This window comes from Ammodytes marinus, assembly GCF_949987685.1.
Source record: "Ammodytes marinus genome assembly, chromosome: 20".
Taxonomy (NCBI): Eukaryota; Metazoa; Chordata; class Actinopteri; order Uranoscopiformes; family Ammodytidae; genus Ammodytes; species Ammodytes marinus.
In genome coordinates this window covers 15,458,545-15,478,068 of record NC_137224.1, presented here as the reverse complement: position 1 = coordinate 15,478,068, position 19,524 = coordinate 15,458,545, and the positions used below count along the sequence as shown (strand labels likewise).

General features: G+C 39.7%; 1 protein-coding gene across 1 annotated transcript in view; it reads left to right on the top strand.

Annotated features, from left to right (window-relative positions):
* The window catches only part of dnah9 (dynein, axonemal, heavy chain 9), a gene marked incomplete at both ends in the record, with an annotated part of 157,544 nt that extends 138,827 nt beyond the window's left edge, over positions 1–18,717 (top strand). The window contains 7 exon segments of the mRNA XM_080048562.1: positions 565–756; positions 888–1,079; positions 6,752–6,922; positions 10,630–10,812; positions 15,561–15,814; positions 16,218–16,353; positions 18,490–18,717. Coding sequence (XP_079904688.1) covers positions 565–756; positions 888–1,079; positions 6,752–6,922; positions 10,630–10,812; positions 15,561–15,814; positions 16,218–16,353; positions 18,490–18,717 — 1,356 coding nt within the window.
* Positions 18,718–19,524: the final 807 nt, after the last annotated feature.

Here is a 19,524-nt window from a genome sequence, read left to right as displayed (position 1 = left end):
GTGCGCGCCTGTGTGCAGTAGTCGGACTTCACTGTACGTGTTTGTGTCCGTGTGTGTGTGTGTGTCTGTGTGCGCGTGCGTGTGTGTGAGAATCGTAGGAGTGAGCTCCCCAGGGCACTGCGGCAGGAGGAAGCGAAAGGGGCCTTCACCACAGCACTCACTATGACACATGGAATAAAAGAGAATTTAGCCTAGCTATTTCCATAGGGGTTATTGGCATGCTTATTTAACTGTCTTCTCCACCCCAGAGATTACAATGCCATTTACGTTTCAAGTTTTTTATTTGCCTGTCTGGAATAATGAGCTCAGGAGACGGCTGGAGGCTGAAAGCGCCTGACAAGTTGTGACAATTAAAAGGGGAATCTCATCGGCGGGTTTATTGCTATCTAGTCATCTCATTGTCTGTCTGTTAGTGCAGCCGCAGCACTCGGAGCTTGACAAAAACAAAACACATCACACAGTGCTGGCTGCCACAACTTTTTACCTGTAACACACCGACACTGCCCCCGTTAATGCAACTGTGAAGTTCATCACAAAGGGCCTTGTCTTGTTTCCTTTTTACAGGACACACTGGAAATGTGTGCACGTGAGAATGAGTTTAAGAGCATTATGTTTGCCCTGTGCTACTTCCATGCGGTGGTGGCGGAGAGGAGGAAGTTTGGTCCCCAGGGATGGAACAGATCATATCCCTTTAACACAGGCGACCTCACCATATCTATCAACGTCCTCTACAACTATCTGGAGGCCAATCCTAAGGTAGATGTGTGTTTCTTCTTTTATTCCTGTGTAAAGGATTACAAAGACCACTGTGTGTAACCTAAATTGGAAATCTTAACACGTGTGATCATAGCTTAACACCACAGGCCACCTTTTGAATGAATCCCCAGGTGCCGTTTGATGACCTGCGATACCTGTTTGGTGAGATCATGTACGGGGGTCACATCACTGACGACTGGGACCGCCGTCTGTGTCGCACCTACCTGGAGGAGTTTATCAAACCTGAGATGATGGAGGGAGAGCTGTGCCTAGCGCCTGGCTTCCCCTTGCCTGGGAACATGGACTACAACAGCTACCACCAGGTGAGCTGGATAAGACTGTGACAGAGGGGCATCCCTAGCCTTTACAATGACATGAAAATTAAGTGAAGGCCAGAAACTGCAGGTGAATAGGGTACAGTGTTTAACTTATAGATACCATTATGAAACGTTGCGTTAATACACAGCCTCTGTAAACAGGCATGTTGTTAGCTACCGTGGGTACCCTTTGTTATCATAACCATTTACAGAGCCTACGTTGTGTATTAAAATCAAATTTTTCTTTCAGTGCGCACACAGTATATAAAGGTAGCGGATCCAGAGGAGATATTCATTTATTTTGACAAAAAGTGATTTTGACAACAAGCATCTCCAGAATCGCTGACTCCACCTTTAATATGGGTCCCTGGTATGTCTAGAGACTCCCTGAGTCTGAGCAAGAACAACCCTCTTATTTTTCTCCACCTCCACCTTTCTGAAAACCTGTGTTCAAAAATCGTGGTCAGATGTGGATCTTTTATTCTTACTATGAAAGACATAGTCAAAATAGCCAAAAATCTTGTTCATGACCAGTACTTGAAAAAACAATGTTTCTGCCTGCAGTGTTTCACCTCAAAGTTATTCCAGCAACAGAAATGATAAGACATAAAAGGAACAAACCAGGACCAAAGGGTGAATTCAGGCCATTAAAACAATGGAACCCACTGTTACAATGCAAGGAAATATTAGGAACACAGCACTAACACACCAGGTGTTTTCTTGGTTCTGCCTTGGGTTCCCAGGGGGCTTCTTTGTGTTCTCCAGCAAATGAATGGTGGTTTAATATTGCTAAAATCGAATCAGTATAACTAAAAGGTTTTTGTACAGAGTGGAGTTCTGCACGTCAATACTAAATCAATAACAACAAAACTCCCCTTCCCTGGGACACAACAGATTGTAGTTTGAGTCATATTAATATTTCTGCTCTGTGGATCTGCTCTGTGGGTGGAAAGAGTTTGTCATTACTTCTAACTGGCAAAGTTGAATGTGAGCAAACATCTGAGAAGGAAAATTAAAAAGCATGAAAGTTAAAAAAATCTTCTAGATAAGTCATAGAAAACACAATATTTATACACGTGCACAACAGAATGGTTTTAAAGACTAGATTTAGTGTTAGCAGCCCATCTAATTCTATCCATCTGTTGACTAAACTGAAGCTGGGCGAGCCGATCCCAGCATGGCTTAGGATAAAAAACAAAGACCAGTCCATTATATTGCTTTCATTCATGTAGACAAATACTCATTATTTAGCAGAATTTAAAGCTGCACTAATAAATATCTTTGTAATATCAATGTAGTTGGTTTTGGTCCGTGTGACAGGACAGCAGACAATTTTCAACCACCTCTACAGTTTCCTTCGGTTTAATGGGAGTGTTTTAATACTTTTTTTGCTTTGGTTTGATGGCACAACTTTAATGTTTGAATTTAAAGCCACACCTGTTTATGTGATACCTTGACTGTTATAAACCCACTGTATACTACCTGCACATCAACAACAGCAGATAAAATATGCAACCTGCTGGTGGTAAGCATATTTTTCTCAGTGACTGGTGGCCCCAAAACAAATCTACGAATACTGCCTTAAAGTCCCTTATTTATCTGAGATTTGCATCATTGGATGTTCAAATAGAGGACAATAAACAACCAAAAGCTCTAAGAAGGTCCCACCAGGATCTATGAAATATTCACCCAAACCAATTACCGTAATTTCTATTGAATTATCTTACAGGTACATGCATGTAGGGGAGAACAGGGTAATGTGAGACACTTTTAAAATGTTCTTCCTTCTAAGGGAGCTAAAATGATTTATCATTCAAATTTACTCATTTCCCATTAATTCAGGATGTTCCATAGAAAAGGGCATTAGCAGAATGTATTCATGACAAAGGGCAGTGAAAATATGATTGTTTTAAAAAAAGTTGTCTTGTGTTTCAGTTTACCCCAGCTGTGGGGTAAACTGAGACAGACCAGAGAAATCAAGGGGGTAAACTGATCCACTTACTTTTTCCACTCTGAAACTACCATAACAACAAATGTTGTAACAGTTACAATCCTGACAGCTATCTTGAAAACCAAATATTACAAAACTAATGTCGGACGAGTAACAGAATCATGGGGTTTGGTCAATTAAGAAAAACATTTTCTAAACACTTGAAAGTAACTCCGATCAAATACACCATATAATTCATATTCAATAGTTAACATTCAAATGCCAGATAGAACAAGTTTAGACCAGTTAAAACACAGTCTGGGGGTCAGAACACAGGACCCTTAGAGCCAACTAGTGTCTGGGGGTCAGAGCAAAGAGCAATCAGAACCAGCTAGAACAGCCTGGGACTCAGAACACAGGACTAGACCCAACTGTCATTTTCCATCTTTTGTCTTTGTATATTATTAGTCTTTGATTAATATTTTATATATTTGTTTTATTGGGATCATTCATTGAATAAAGACATATTACCTAGAGTCTATTGGTGTAATAATAATCAATAATAATTCACTTTAAAGCTCCACACTATTGACAAACGCCTAAATATTGGATGACTCTTCGAAACATAGATTTCATTCTATAATGATGCCAACATTTTTTTAAATGTGTGCTTTCTTCTGCAATGCTTAGTTAAAGCTAGGGAAAAGATTGTGGTTAGGGTTAATGGAACATATGTCCTTAATCAGTTGGACCTGAGAAGAGGAGATGAAATGTGGTGTCCTGCAAGAAAGTCAGACCTACTTTTGGCTACAAAGCCATCAAACGTCCAACCAGCCCAACCTCCACACTTGAACCTCTTCTTTGATAGATGAAGGGAACACTATGGTCTACTAGATAGCCTCATCAGAGACTCTGCTTGCATTTTAAAGCTACACCTCTACAAATCTATCTTGAACTTCTACTAACGGCTTCTGCTCTTTCCTACAAGTAGTTATTAAAATATAATAGCACTTTCTGGCTCGTCAAAGGTTGTTATCTGTAACCATCCAATACAAATGCAGTTCCTAGGATACTGTGTTAAGTAAGTATGTCACAAAAGGGTCCAACACCACCTATTTTCATGAAGATTGAATTTGGTTTTGCCAATCTCTGGTGCAACATTTTAAATGCTTAGAATAAAAATTCAACATACATCTGCTTCTTTCAAAGTGTGATATGCATTCATAATGCAAAAAAAGATTGAGCCTGACTCTGCTTATGAGCATTACAGACACAAGCCACGACATCTCCAGGCTTCATCGCATTACTGCTTCACCTTAGTCTGCCTCATTGTGTCTGTCGTGTATTGTTATTTATCACTTAACACAAACCTTGAGTGCCGGGATGAAATCAAAATTGAGGTAGGTTGTTGTGTCAACTGCTGCAGTGCACCAAAAAGGCTCCTATGAATAAATATGCAAGGCCAATCATATTGTGGCCATTTTAATTGGGATTTTGGAGTTGTTTGTTTTCTTTCAAGCTTCATTCCAAGATAGCAAAAATCTGCATAGCGGGCGGCCCTTAAAGCAATAGTGCATAACGTTTACATATAAATAAATGACGGTTTCATTCAAGTCATTGCCAAATCTGTTGACACAATTAAGCAATCAGCTTCACATAACTCTCTCTGTATTTCTCAGTATGAGCAAGAGCCCCCCCGACACTGGAGCAAGAGCTCAGAAAAATCCCAAGAAGCACTTAAGAAATGTTTCAAATGTTGATTTTACTGCTAAAAAATAACCTGGACTTACAGCAGAAGGTATAAAATCTGTGTGCGATCACCAAACGCTAACATGTAGTTAAGCAGACAGTGTTGTTGTAATTACTCAGAAATCCTCATGGGGGCAACAGAAGTTACGCACTATAGCTTTAAGAAGAACTGCCAATTGTCAACATTTATTTGACAGTTATTCAGGAAAACATTTTACTTACAGACAGTCTAGATCTCCACCATGGTTTCCCTAATGAGGCAGAGGAAGAGGGGAGTATGAACTGCCACACAGAGAACCACTTCCCACAGCGGCTGAGTTGTTAAGATTTGTCTGAAGAACAGTCCCTACGTTCTGGAGCAAACAGTGTATTTAGGATAGGAAAAGGTTGGAATAGGCACAAAGAAATAAGGTGACTATTAAAACTATAATATCTCGTGTTCTTTAGTTCGGATGTATGGAAGGTAAAAAATAAAATATGACTGGAAAAAGTTTCAAAGTTCTCAGTTGTTGTTTAATGAAGTGAGATCACAGGACAGTGTATGCAGGTTTCAGAGACAGACAAAAAAGTCAAAAAAGTAAAGAGCCTTTTCGACAGCAAGGCTTTTTAACATATCTTGACAAAGTCTAATGATTGGTCTATCGTGTTGTCTTCTTTCTTCTCGTCCAATCCTCTTCTTCCTCGCTTTCGACCTGCACTATGCCGGAAAAAGAATTATGCTCCTGGCCTTGAATGTAACTTGTATCTATGGCTTGGTCAGCTGAGTAAGGAAAATACAGAAAGCCTTTGTTTAAAATAGATACATCTGTCCCTTCTCTGACCTCGTTTTCTGGGAAAACATCTAAAAACTTACAATAAGTTTTGTGCTATTTAACTCCCTTCCAACTGTCCAACATTTTAGATCACATGTTATGAATGTATCGATTGTTCAGTTGATTATTTAAGCGTTAATGTAATTAACATATGGTTGGCTATGACATCATATGATATTGGAATTATTTTTCCTTACATGACTCAGCAGTTGAGCCCGTTTTTCACTATATTATACAGGTGTACGTGATCATAAAAAGTTCAAACACACTGACTACAAAGTGTTTCTGCATTAAAGGCCAATATATTTTCCATCAGGACATTATGATTAGAAGAACTTTTTCTTCATTTAATTTAAGTAGCCCACAAAAAGCAGACCTTTTTCAGAGCTTCCTCTTTCATCTGCACTACAGTAACTTAAAAGCAGAGTGATATTCATTATGGACCAGCAGATGGAAAATGACACATTTCCTTCCCCTTGTTATGGTCATTAAACGTCTGTCAATTGATCCTGAGTCAGAAATATCTTATAATTTATATAGTTCAATTATTGTCCTTTGTCAGCGGTACTCTAGAGAAAAAGACTTTGGTACCTTTCTGTCAGGAAGTAATAGGAGTTTTTTATCTATGGATAAATTGAGGTCAGTGTTAATCTGTCGTCCTGTTCAAGGTCGATTACATTCATTTAAATAATCTTAATTTTCAAGAAAAGAAAGAAACCCAATTGTGACCTTATATAATAGACACAGTGTTTCTGAAATTCTTGAATTTAAGGTTCAAATTGAAATTTGTAATCCTGGGTTAAAGCAATAGTGCGTACCCCCATGAGGAATTCTGAGGAATAACAAAAGCACTGTCAGCGCATCTACATAAGGTAAGCCTTTGGTGATCGTGCATGGATTTTATACCTTCTGCTGTACATCCAGGTTTTGTTTTGTCTTAATAGTAGAATCAACATTTCTTGGGATTTTTCTGTGCTCCTGCACCAGTGTTGGGGGGCGACACCAGTTTGTAAAAGCATCCATACTGAAAAATACAGAGGGAGTTTTGTGGAGCTGACTCGTTTGGTGATGGCTTGAGTGTAACCGACATTCATTATAGGAAAAAAGTTACACATTGTAGCTTTAAGATATCTGATGACAACAGAGCTCTTCAGTGTTCTGACATGTACTTTATTTTTCCCATTCAGTACATAGACAACACCCTGCCTGCTGAGTCGCCCTACCTGTATGGCCTCCATCCCAACGCAGAGATCGGCTTCCTGACTCAAACCTCAGAGAAGCTTTTCCGCACCGTGCTGGAGATGCAGCCCAGGGACGGAGGAGTGGGTGAGGGCATTGGGACAACGCGCGAGGAAAAGGTAATAAGAAGACCCATCATTGAAGAAATCTATATACAAGAGAGAGAGAGACTAATGCTTTGATTGGTTGTTATTGCCGTTTTCTTACATTTTCCCCATCTCCAATATGGAGACGGTTGCTTAGGGCGTTTTCAAACCTACTATGTTTGGTTTGAGCAAAACAAACTTGTTTTCATTTCCAACTTTGCTGTGTTTCGTTTGGGCAGGTGAGAACACAACAACCGCAATCGGGTCTGAAAATAGTGGACCAAACAACCGTACCGAGACCTAATTGAAGAGGTGGTCTCGCTTCCAAACAAACTCTTGGTGCGGTCTGATTGTGGTGAAAACGTGAACTGGATTTAGTCCCACCGGGCTGCAGGAAGCACTCTATAAAAAACCCATAGCCAGCTACGCCATGGAAATTCTGACCAATTGTAGAGCAGTTCAGGAACTATGTTAGTGCTCCCGTCCCAGACACATCTGACCAATTAGTGACAAGAATGTTCTCACATGGCTTATGCCACTGAATGTTGGTTGACTTCACCAACTGATTTAAATTAGAGGAAATAATAGTTGTGAGAGGGAACCAAACCTGTTGAAAACAAAATAAGGTATCGTTCTCTGGTGCGAACCAAGGTAGTGAAATGGAAGCTGTTCACTACATGGACGACAGTATTTGGAGAAGCTAACTAAGTTGATTGTTGAACATCTCTTCCATGCACATTAATAAGCTGCTATAAGTGTCACTGGGAGTCTTGAGAGTACAATGATGTGGGCGATAAGGTCTGACTCACAGTTCATCTCAAAGGGCTTGGATTGAGTTTAGGTCAGTGCTCTGTCAACTGGCAAAAGCTTTTCTTTCTGAAACAGCCCTTGGTCATGCTCTAGGTTATTTGTTTTATCCAACCAACAGTCAAAATCCACATATTTAAAGTTTACTATCACATAAATAAAAAAAGCAGCAAATCCTCTCATTTCTCAGAAGCAGCTACCAGTTCATGTTGGGATTTTGACTGGAACAATCATATACATGCATCATCAGTTTAGAACATAACTTAAATTAAACCTTTATAGGACCTTATTCTTGATGTAAATATTGTTATTGGAAGTGTACTAGGCATCTTTTATACTGTTCATTTCATTTGATTAATAGAATATGGCATTCTTCACCAAATGAATAGCAAGTGTGGTGGCAGATATTGAATGTTGGAATGCTTAGCATTACACACTGATGTTTATGTTGTATGAGTGTTATATTCCATCAACCAAAAAACATTGTACATTGTACATTTCTTGTACATCATTTCATCAAAACTTAGTTCGGCATGTCTGGCACCTATGGAAACTTTGGATCTAATATCAAATTCTAGGGGTTTGAACAAAGTTTGTTTGCACAGAATGCATTTTTTATGGCAGACCCACTAGCAGATGGATGAGGTTTGGTTGGGTAACACAGTGGCATATGAACTCAAACAATGATTCAGATAAAAAAAAGTATTGAAAAGTCAAGGCCTTATATATGGGCAGTGTTGGGAACGTTACTTTAAAAAAGTAATTAGTTATAGTTACTCACTACTTGTTCCAAAAAGTAACTGAGTTAGTAACTGAATTACTTTATAATAGATGTAACTAGTTACCAGGGAAAGTAACTATTTGCGTTAGCCTACTGTAAAAAAAAAAAAAAGTTGCTATAGCCTATGTCAACAAATTTGGATTTTTCTGGGCAGTTTTCACAAGTCAGTTGAAATGAGTAGAACAGACAGGTAGGCCTACTTGTAGGCTACATACCCTTCAATATGTATTGCACATCAACAGACAGCAAGAGGTTTATCCTGCACTTCAAGCATTTTGTTCTCAACAAAAGTAGTAGAGGAAACTGCTGAATGTACGGTGCTGATCTGCTATCACTGGATTCAATTCAGGGGTGTCGGCTAAAACACCACTTAAGGCCAAAAACGTCAGACTATGAAGCATGAGACGATGAGAGGAGGAGTAAGGATTTATCCGCTGTTTATTTCTTCTTTAACATGCACAGCAGCATACAGATCCCAGGAAAAGAACAATAGCAATATTCGGCTCGTGATGACAAGCTAAACAGCTGTTGCAACCGGCGAATCGCGGCCGTTTAATAACGTGCATAAATTATATTAGAGATCGGGAAACTCCATGCACTTACTCACAAGGGCTGGGCGATGCAAACAAACTCAGGGAGAGAGCACGTTTCAACCGTGGATTGATAGGTGGTTACTGCGGCAACGTGCACGCTCGCTCACACAACAGAGAGAGAAAGAAAAATAAACTTCACCAAACAGCGCTCCGGCTGACTGACGTGACGGCGCTAAATGACAGTTATGATGTAATCCACAACACAATTTAAAACACACCGGTCTCCTCACTAGCAGTTTGTGTATGGAGCCAGGGGTGCGTTCGGATTACACAGTTTATTCAATCAATGTAACGCACCGCATTTAACGTTCAGTAACGATAACGGCGGTGTAACGGCGGAAAAAGTAATTAGTTAGATTACCCCGTTACTGAAAAAAGAACGGCGTTACCTAACGCCGTTCTTTTAAACGGCGTTATTCCCAACACTGTAATATGGGAGATATCCTGAGCAGACATGTAAACCAAGGTCTTTCCCAAAGTCAGCAGTCTTAGTAAACTCTGGGCCCGAGCGCTACATATTAAATGATGGCAACAGGTGACAATTTCTGTACCTTCTGAACCCTGAATTGAAGACCAACTGTTTGGACAGCACATGTCACCTTTTTATTTTATTTAAGTTTTTATAGAGGTTACCTTTTCTGGTGCATTTTCTGGTTCAGCAAATCTCTGCAAAAAGCTAAGTTGAGTGTAAAAGCACAAAATAATATTATTTCCCCAACTGGGAAATGTCACTTTTTTAATATAATACATAAGGCCATTGGTTGTCTGTTTGCTGTACATGTTTTATTCATCACATTCATACGAGATAGTCTGGAAGAAAACATTTCCACCGCAATGATTAACTGAAGCTTAGTATAACTGGTAATACTTGTATCAGGTATTAACCACCTTAACCACTGCATGCTGCTTGGGTGTGTGGGTGGGTGTGTGTTTCGGCTCCTCAGAGTATTATGATGGTTGACCTTTCTGGCTGAGAAGCCTGGATCCTCCTGTCTGAACAGATGACAGCCATGCAGAGCTTACAAACAAGGCTCACTTTGTATGCAGCTGGCCGAGTAGCTGCCAAACCCAGATCAGATATTTGAACTGAAAAATCCATAGATATGATGACCTTATATCCTTTGTTCGACACCTAATTCCTTGATTGATCACTGACAGCGGCCGGTTGCCTTGGGAAAATGTTGACACAGGCGTTAGCTTTCATCACTTACCCACACAAATATGATGTGAGCATTGATTTTCTACAGGGATTTAGACTGTTATTGAAAACAAAGAGCTGCCTTGCAAAAATACATCTTCATGAATATTTATTGATCTGTCTATTTCAAACCAACCGTTTTCTCAGTGATGGCAATATTTAATTTATCTTACTTATCTGAGTCTTCTATTTATTTATTTTATCATAATGAACAAGTATCCTATTTGTTTTTTTGTTTTTTTTGTCTTGAATGTACACACATCTGTAAACATAAGCTGAATCAAAAAATATAATTTTGCTGCCAATTCACTCGTTCGATCATTCATCAACATCACTTGTTCATTCCTTGGCGCATTCTCAGGTGCGTGCGGTGCTGGAGGAGATGGTGGAGAAGCTCCCGGAAGAGTTCAACATGGCGGAGCTGCTGGGGAAGGCGGAGGAGAGGACTCCCTACCAGGTGGTGGCGCTGCAGGAGTGTGAGCGCATGAACCTCCTCACACAGGAGATCAGACGCTCCCTCCACGAGCTCAGCCTGGGGCTTAAGGTGAGGAGGCTGAAACGCTGGCACAGAGGCTCAAAAGAGGGACTATAATCCTCAATAGTTAGCAAATACCGTCAGTGAATCATGTATCAATATATCAAATATAATTTGTAATGACTAGATTGTCATCAGATCACCCACAAAGCTGACAGAAAGCTATTTTATTACCCCTTAATTGTTAAACTACTCCAAAATGCACTGGATTTGTAGTGTTAACCTAGCCTGGGGTTAACAACATGATCTCGTGTGAGCTTCACATTTGTTTCAGTCCCACAGATCAGTCGGGACCTTCTCCAATCTCCATTGGGAGGAGCTCGTTCAAAAAATTACCAAACCAAGCCCGCATTCAGACCTAACGATTGTCCCATATAGAGGAAGGCAGCTTCTGATTGGTTCATGTAGTTGACAATGTAGCCTCTTGAGACCAGCCATATCTAACAAGCTTATTTGTAGATTCATGTTGACGTCAACAACGATAAGTGGAGAGAGCCCACTGTATACTTACTGTATGTTAATGATTGTCATGAATTCCTCCGTGTATGTGTGTGAGTAATTTTTCACCCCCCACCCCAGTTGTAATTACAGACGCAATTGCCTATCGTTTTTTTTCTGAGAATTCACTGGTCCTTCTGTAATTATTCACTTTTAATCCAGGCTGGACAGCAAGACCCCTTTAAAGCTTCTCAAATGTGCTGTTGTATTGTCAGCCACCATTAGAAACTTGGGCCTATATTTGTATACATCTTGGCAAAAACTACATTTCCCACAAGAGGTTCCTGTTTGTTATGTTTTAAAGTGTCCTTTTCTATCATTTCTATCAAGTGGATTTATGGAAGTTTGTTTGTAATGGACATCACAGATATTAAATTGTATTCTCATTAGGTTCAGATCTTAAATTGAGAACCACTGGCCTAGCAGAGATGGCGCTCAGAGCGCCATCCTTAAATGTAAAACAAATGAACTTCTAGTGAACTGTCCACTAGAAGTGAGAAAATCCACAACAAGGCCTTTAAAAATTCTCTACACGTATGATTCACACTACGTGGCTAGGCTGCTGCATTAATATTCTTGCATAAATAAACCTCTTCCTCTGTTGTTTGTCAGAAGCACAGTCATTTTGAATGACTAAGAGATTTATCTTACAGAGAAGCACACAGAAAAATAAATAATAATAATAAATGAGACGCTGTGTGTGTCAAGCCTGAGTGAGTCGTGTGTTAACATCAAACCAAAAGAGAAAGGGCGGGTGGGGGGTGATGTGTAAAAGCGTTTGTCAGGAGTTATGAGGCTTCGATCTCTCGACACTACATGCCTTAATAAATCGCCTCAGTGATTTAAAGGCCATGTTGACTGTTGTACCAGCAAATGGAATCATATTTCGTCTTTATAGTGGAATAAATAGGAACGATCAGAATGTTAGCCTTGGTGAAATGGTGCAGCTTTCACACTGTCACATGGTGTGCTGTGGCTGAACTGACAAAGCAGGAATATTTTGAGGAGACATGCGAAGGTGAAAGGTTTGTGGTAAATGTACAGATGTAGATGAATCTACAAAACCTTATCGCCCCTCATAAAGAATTGTATCGGCATGGGTATCTATCTATACATCTGCAATACAACAGCTCCAGTATCAGTGGGTGAAGGACACCACTGTTTTCACTCCATGCTGTGTCATCATTACTCTTCATAGCCATCTTGTCTTGGCTATTTTACAGCTTGTTTCCTTATCTGGCGTGTGCTTGTCTTTATGTTTATGTATGCATCAGTAGTTTTCTGAGGGCTTGTTACCGTTCAACACCTTTTAATGCGGCCGGGAGGTGTCACCTCCAATGTTCAGCAGCACAAACAGGAAGTGATAAGTCGAAACACCCGGTTGCTTTTCTGTAATAAAAATTCACATAACCAAACAAATAACTTTTTCTGCACTTAAAGAGGCAGCAGCATCTGTCAGCCCAGTGAACAGTCGTCCTAATTAAAATAGCTATTATCCAGACGATCAGAAGGAGGATAAAAGCCAAATCATACAGCAGATTTTTCCGCAAGCAGCTCATGTTCATCAAAGTACAGCAAACACTGGAACATTCAAATGATAGATAGCATTGATAAAGTTGATGCCTTTCTGAAATGAAATAGCGTGTTCTTTTTTGCAACAGCCTACAGTTCTTTCAATTGCATGCCCTGTGTTCTCCTTTTAAGCAGAATACAAGTGCCAAAAAGGCTGACATGTTTGTTTTAAAGTCAGACAGCAGCCATGACACAACAAAAGAAAAGCCACTGACTGTCAACCCACATACCCTGTCCTGTTATTATCTACACACATAAGGCATCTCATTACAGAGTGCAGCAAGCTCCAACTATGTCCTTGGGAGTTCAAGTTGGACCCGTCAGTTCAAGCTCCCACGAACATGAGGTAGCGGTACAATCAATTGGGAACTGGCACAATAGTGTCCCTGCTGACATCACCAGCTCAGTCAGGCTCTGGTGATTACATTCCAACCCAATTGGGTACCTTATGTGTGATAAAATAATCCCAACTCAAAGGTCCATTTACTAGATTTCTTTAACACTTTCTATCGCATTTACTATTAGATTGTATCAATAGAGACACCTGTTATCTTCAGAGTAATGTTTTTTTAAGCAAAAAGCTACTTTCATAAAGCACAATGCCACTCTTTTAATATACAGTGCTGTGTGAAAGTTTGTGAACCCCTTGAGCATTTTGGAATTTTATTTATTTTTACCATTATTAATTCATTTTTATCAATACCAGTATTTTTTATATGAAATAACAGATGTTTGATTATCAATTCAAAATTTTTCTTTTCCAGAAATCATTTGTTAAAAGAGATACAACAAATTATTTGCCAACTGTTGTATGTGCAAAAGTTTGTGAACCCTGAGCTGCATTGTTTAAATCGAGCAGGTTAACACAATCAGGTGGGCCAAATTGATTGATGAAATAGACCAATGTAATGAGTAGGGCTGTCAAACGATTAAAATTTTTTATCAGATTAGTCACAGGATTCTGTGGATTCTGTCCCAGATGCTGCAAGAGAGGTCTGCAAATCACTAGATGTAATGTTTGGGTTGGCTTTTAACTGAAAAATCACTTTTCTTGTGGCGCTTGTGGATATTTTTGAAGGAAGTCCACTTCTAGGCAGATGTTCAGTCACTCTTAAAGCTCTCCATTTGTAGATGATTTGCCTCATGGTGGACCGATGGAGCTCAAACTTTTTTTTAATTAATTTATAGCTGTCCCCAGACAAATGTGCAGCATCACAACTCTATTCCTGAGATCCTCAGAGATTTGTTTCCCTTTTATGTCTGACCTGTATGGGTTCACTTTGGTGAGCCTAAACTGACCTGGTTGTATCTCTGTTTTATCTAGTTCCGCCCAATTTCTTCCCTAAAGATCTCTCACTACATTGGTCCATTTCATCAATCAATTTGGCCCATCTGATTGTGTTTACCTTCTCGATTTAAGCAATGCAGCTTAGGGTTCACAAACTTTTGCACATACAACAGTTGGCAAATAATTAGTTTTATCTGTTTTAACAATTGATTTCTGGAAAAGAAAAATGTTGAATTGATAAACAAACATCTGTTATTTCATATAAAAAAATAATACTGGTATTGATAAAAATGTATTAATTATGGTTAAAATAAATACAATTCCAAAAGGCTCAAGGGGTTCACAAACTTTCACACAGCACTGTATGTATTGATTTCTATTGAAGTCTTTATTTGTTAAAAGCCAACAGCACACAAAGGCATCACTAAAATGTAATTGCACAATACAAACTTGAACCTTAACTTCAATTTCAACTCAACCACTTTGTCAACAAATATTAGATGTGGACCCTAGGACCTAAGTTTATCTAAAATAAATGATATGTGTGTTGTTGTGAGTTTAAAATGCTACATTGCTGCCTCTGCTAAATGACCTAGCTTGCTAACCTAGAGGAAGAATGACTAGAATGCAGATTGAGAAAGGCCTGTTAAATGTAACGCTAAATAAACATCTGGTCAGTATAGCACATACAAAGCCTAATACCATAGCCACAACTGTCAAAACCTGAATAAGTGTGATAATATTGTGTTTAAGAACACAAACACAAGTGTGTTAACACCAGCATCTAGTATGGCAGAATTTAACAGGTGTTCTGCTCACAGGGAGAAAGGACTACGCATTAGTTTTACGTCCTGGATTCTCCACCGTATCCCCCCTTAACTTCTTAGCCATGATACATTATTACATTATTATTATAGGGCCATAGAGCCATTCTTAAGGTGCCTAGTAAATGCATTTCTATAGTTAATTAAATTGCTTCTTTTCATTATTATCTACGGAAAATGTATTTTCTACGGTCAAATAATATCTCGGAAATTCTTTCCAAATCTTATAAGTGGGTGCCTCTGTTTTCCTAAAATTAGCTTCTTATAAACAAGTTGACCCAACCATCTTAACATTGTTGACTTCTGAAGGAACTAAAATGAAGAGAGTCTGGCCAGTAGTTTAACCAGCCATATCTGAGTAGTCACTACCTCACCAAGCTACCAGCATCTTTTGATGGTGTGACCAGGGTTTAAAGGTGCATTACCTATGTAGCTCAAAAGATATTTTTTCTCTTCCTTTCAGATTCTAAAATGAAGAAAAAAATGTATTTGAAAATTGCCTGACATTGACAGCAATGGATTATTTCAGTTGTATATTGAATGCTCTTCTTTCCTATGGCCCCCTCAATCTTCAGGGAGAGTTAACCATGACCAGTGACATGGAGAGCCTTCAGAATGCTATTTTTCTGGACATGGTGCCAGACAGTTGGACCAAGCGGGCTTACCCCTCCATGTGTGCCCTGGTCCTGTGGTTCACTGACCTGCTGGCCCGGATCAGGGAGCTGGAGGCCTGGTCAGCGGACTTTGTCTTACCCTCCGTGGTGTGGCTGGCCGGCTTCTTCAACCCACAGTCCTTCCTCACAGCCATCATGCAGGCCATGGCACGAAGGTAGGGTCGCTTTGCTTTAGGGCTGGGTATTGGCAAGGAATTCACAATACAATATGTATCACGGTACATGGGTATGATATTATGATATACCACGTTACATTGCAATATGCGATGATATATTGCGATTTTCCACATAGTTCACTGAAAATCAGCTGTACTGTGACATCTACAGAAGCAGAGGTTGTAGTTCACAATACTTTTAAAACATTTGTTTGTTTTCAAAATATTGATTTTTGAAGCTGACGATACTATACAGATATCTCGAAAATAAATATCACGATATATTGCCATATCGATCTTTTTAGCACAGCCCTACTGTAGTTTGCGTTTGTACATTTAGAGGTGAAATGTGACAGGAACCACTTGGTGCAACACATTCATGCTCCCTGTGTTTGGATGACAGGAATGAGTGGCCTCTGGACAGCATGGGTCTGCAGTGTGATGTCACTAAGAAGAACCGTGAGGACTTCAGCTTACCTCCTCGCGAAGGGGCCTACATACACGGGCTGTACATGGAGGGTGCACGCTGGGACACACAGGTACAAGAGTTATTCATTGATTTCTTTGTTGAGCTAACTGTCACGGAGACAGCAAATTGCCTATTCTGACATCTAGTCCTAAGGGAAGCTGTGGATACAAAATCAGAAGCATACTTTGATTCACTAGCACATTATATATAAAATATTTATTTGCACTCTACTTCCGATGATGGGTTATAGACTAATGATGCGTTTCCATTATATGGTACCTACTCTGCTCTACTACTAGTCTTTGTTGTTGGCTCCTTTTCTGGGGGTTACTTTCCATTACATAGTTAATATGATAGTAGCTAGTGGTCATAGCGACGTTAGCGGCACGTTAGCAGCTATCTGTTGCTACTCAGTCCTCATCGGCGATTATTTGCACATTTTGTTATTTCCATGAAGTAACGTTGGGTAATTTACCACTCAGAGAAATGTGCCGTGTCATAGCAGGTTGTCTTACTGTTTCATATTTTTTTTTAACTTGATACGTTAACCGACATGCTAATATACACCTCAATCTCGTTGGAGAGACGCTGGTACACTCTCTCATTTTGTGGTAGTCTTGGATGCCAGATATGAAAGAAAGTAGAAAACACTGAAGAGACAGCAAGCTGGTTTGCAGTACCAAAAAAGTAGGTACCATGTACTTTTTTTCATAGTTGAAAGGTGAGTAGAGTAGAGTAGAGTAGAGTAGAGTAGAGTAGAGTAGAGCTGAGCTACTACTATGTAGGGGAAAAGTGCCACACCACATGAGCATAGGGTGAGCTAACCTCTAAAGGCATCTTCAAACTGAGTTAAGTAAAGCAACTTCAATATTTTCCCCCTGAAGGGGCCTCCAAATCCTCTGGCTTCATTGAATGCTTTGCATCCTGCTTGCGTTTAGCTCTGCACTACTCAGCTTCCCTGGGCTCTATCTATCTACATACATTCAGCTACTGTATGCGCCCAGCTTTCAAGGAGCATCCCTGTAGACTTCTTAATTAGGGAATGTGCAGAATGTGCACTCCAACACTTAGATCGGCCCTTTAGAGGAGTGGCTCCTTTTTTCTTTATTAAAGTTGGACGCCCGGCAAATAGACTGTGGGACAGACGGGCTGGGTCGGCTTCCCCTTAGAACAACTCCTCCACTCTCCTCCACTCGGCAGTAAGGCAAGTTCCTGTGCCACTAGCTGAGAGCAGCACTCAGTGAATAGGAGAGTAAGCTGCGGTCCATCTGGACAAGGCTCTGTGCAGCAGTAAAAGTCAAAGAATGATGATAAACTTACTCATCTATATTAATGAACCTTGTATTTTATTCAGAAGAGTTTCAGACATCAACAATAGCCAGATGCACATATGATAAATACCTGGTGTGCTGAATAGAGGTGATAGAAATGCACAAATTACACAGGGAAGCTTGCGTGTGTGTAAGTTATAGACACCTACTTAATGGTGATGAATGCTCTAGATTTTTAATACATTCATATTCTCTCAATATGCTGTGAGATTAGACAATAAAAATAGATATGCTACCTTTTATTTATATACAGTGGCATTAAACTAATTTATAATAGACCTCAATGAGGCCGCATGGCTTGCTTTAAGAAACCCATCATTTGGATTTACCCAAACCGACATGAAGTTATTGGTCTTTAACAGCTCTTTAAAGTTTTATAGCAAAGGCAGATGTAATTATAACTTTGTCCTCTGAGCATTCCAATGTCGTGAGGATTTACATTCATTCCTGAAAGTCACTGCAATTCAATGCATGGTGAAACTTGTTTTTGTCAGGCGCTAAGTGTAGGGGGATTAATTAATGAGACGGACCACTCAGTTTCAGTGTGTTTATAGAGTGTGTATATTAAGGCAGGGCATCTTGACTTCCTATCAAACTCTGCTGACTTTCACCACTTTTCAAGGGTGCCACAATATTGTGTTCTGCGGAACTGGAAGTCTTACATCATGTCTGCCAACCAAGATTAGTCAAACATAATTTTTTTATCCTACAAATGAACATTATTCAGTGCTGCATAAAAGTAAAGTACAAGGTTCTTTACTGCACCTCAAAGTAATTTATAACTTTCCTCGGCTCTGTCAAATGTCCGTGGCTGACTGGCTTGTCGTCTCCCCCTCCTTTTCCTTTTCCCTTGCAAACTTTTCTTACTCTTTCAGACTGGCATGATTGTTGATGCGCGTCTGAAAGAGCTCACCCCCACCATGCCAGTCATCTTTATCAGGGCCGTCCCTGTGGATAAACAGGAGAACAAGAATGTGTACCAGTGTCCTGTGTACAAGACCCGCCAGAGGGGGCCCACCTACGTATGGACCTTCAACCTCAAGACCAAAGAGAATCCCTCCAAGTGGACTCTAGCTGGAGTGGCCTTGCTTCTGCAGATCTAGCAACAGTGCTTTACTGTCGTGGTGGTTATGGTGCACACAGGGTCGATGATTAGATTACATGTTTTAGATTTAATTTCGCTGACGCTTTTATCCAAAGCTAGTGCATTGAACTATGAAGGGACAAACTCAGAAAAGCAAGAATCACGCAAGTAAATAACCTTCAAATAAGCCAAACAAAGTGCTACATGTAAGTGCCAAATATGGACCAAATATTTAATGCCAGGCTACATTGTAGTCTGGGTCTAGAATTTTCATGTGTAACGTTGCCTTTAAATGCATCTTTCTGAGCCTTTTAGTAACTGAGGAGTCATGATTAGTTTGTAGACTCTGGACAACTTAATACAAAGTTATTAAAATGCTAATTAAATGTATGTGTTTGAGAAGAAATATCATGTATCTCTGAGTCACTTTAGGAGGCGGTATTATAATGCTGTATTGCTGGTTGGGGAATATCACAGAATACATTAAACTGTTTTCACACATTTAAGCCGAATCCAAATATATCAAACTACCTACACTGTGCGCACATTTTCTAATAACAAAGGTCATGCTGTGATTGATCATGTATGTTATATATTTTTGTATGTATGTAAACAAGTTGACATTATAGTCTACTTCCAGAATAAAGATGCTTTATCTGCTCATTCCACATTGTGCATATATTTTTACAAACTCTACAATTTACAGCATTCCATTTTGTTGCCAATACCCAGTCATTCTCCTATCTCCTGTTCCCAGTCTGCTTGTCCTGCCTCTTCTCTTCTAAGTCTTTAAACCAACTCTCTATCCCTGCTACCACCTCTCCGC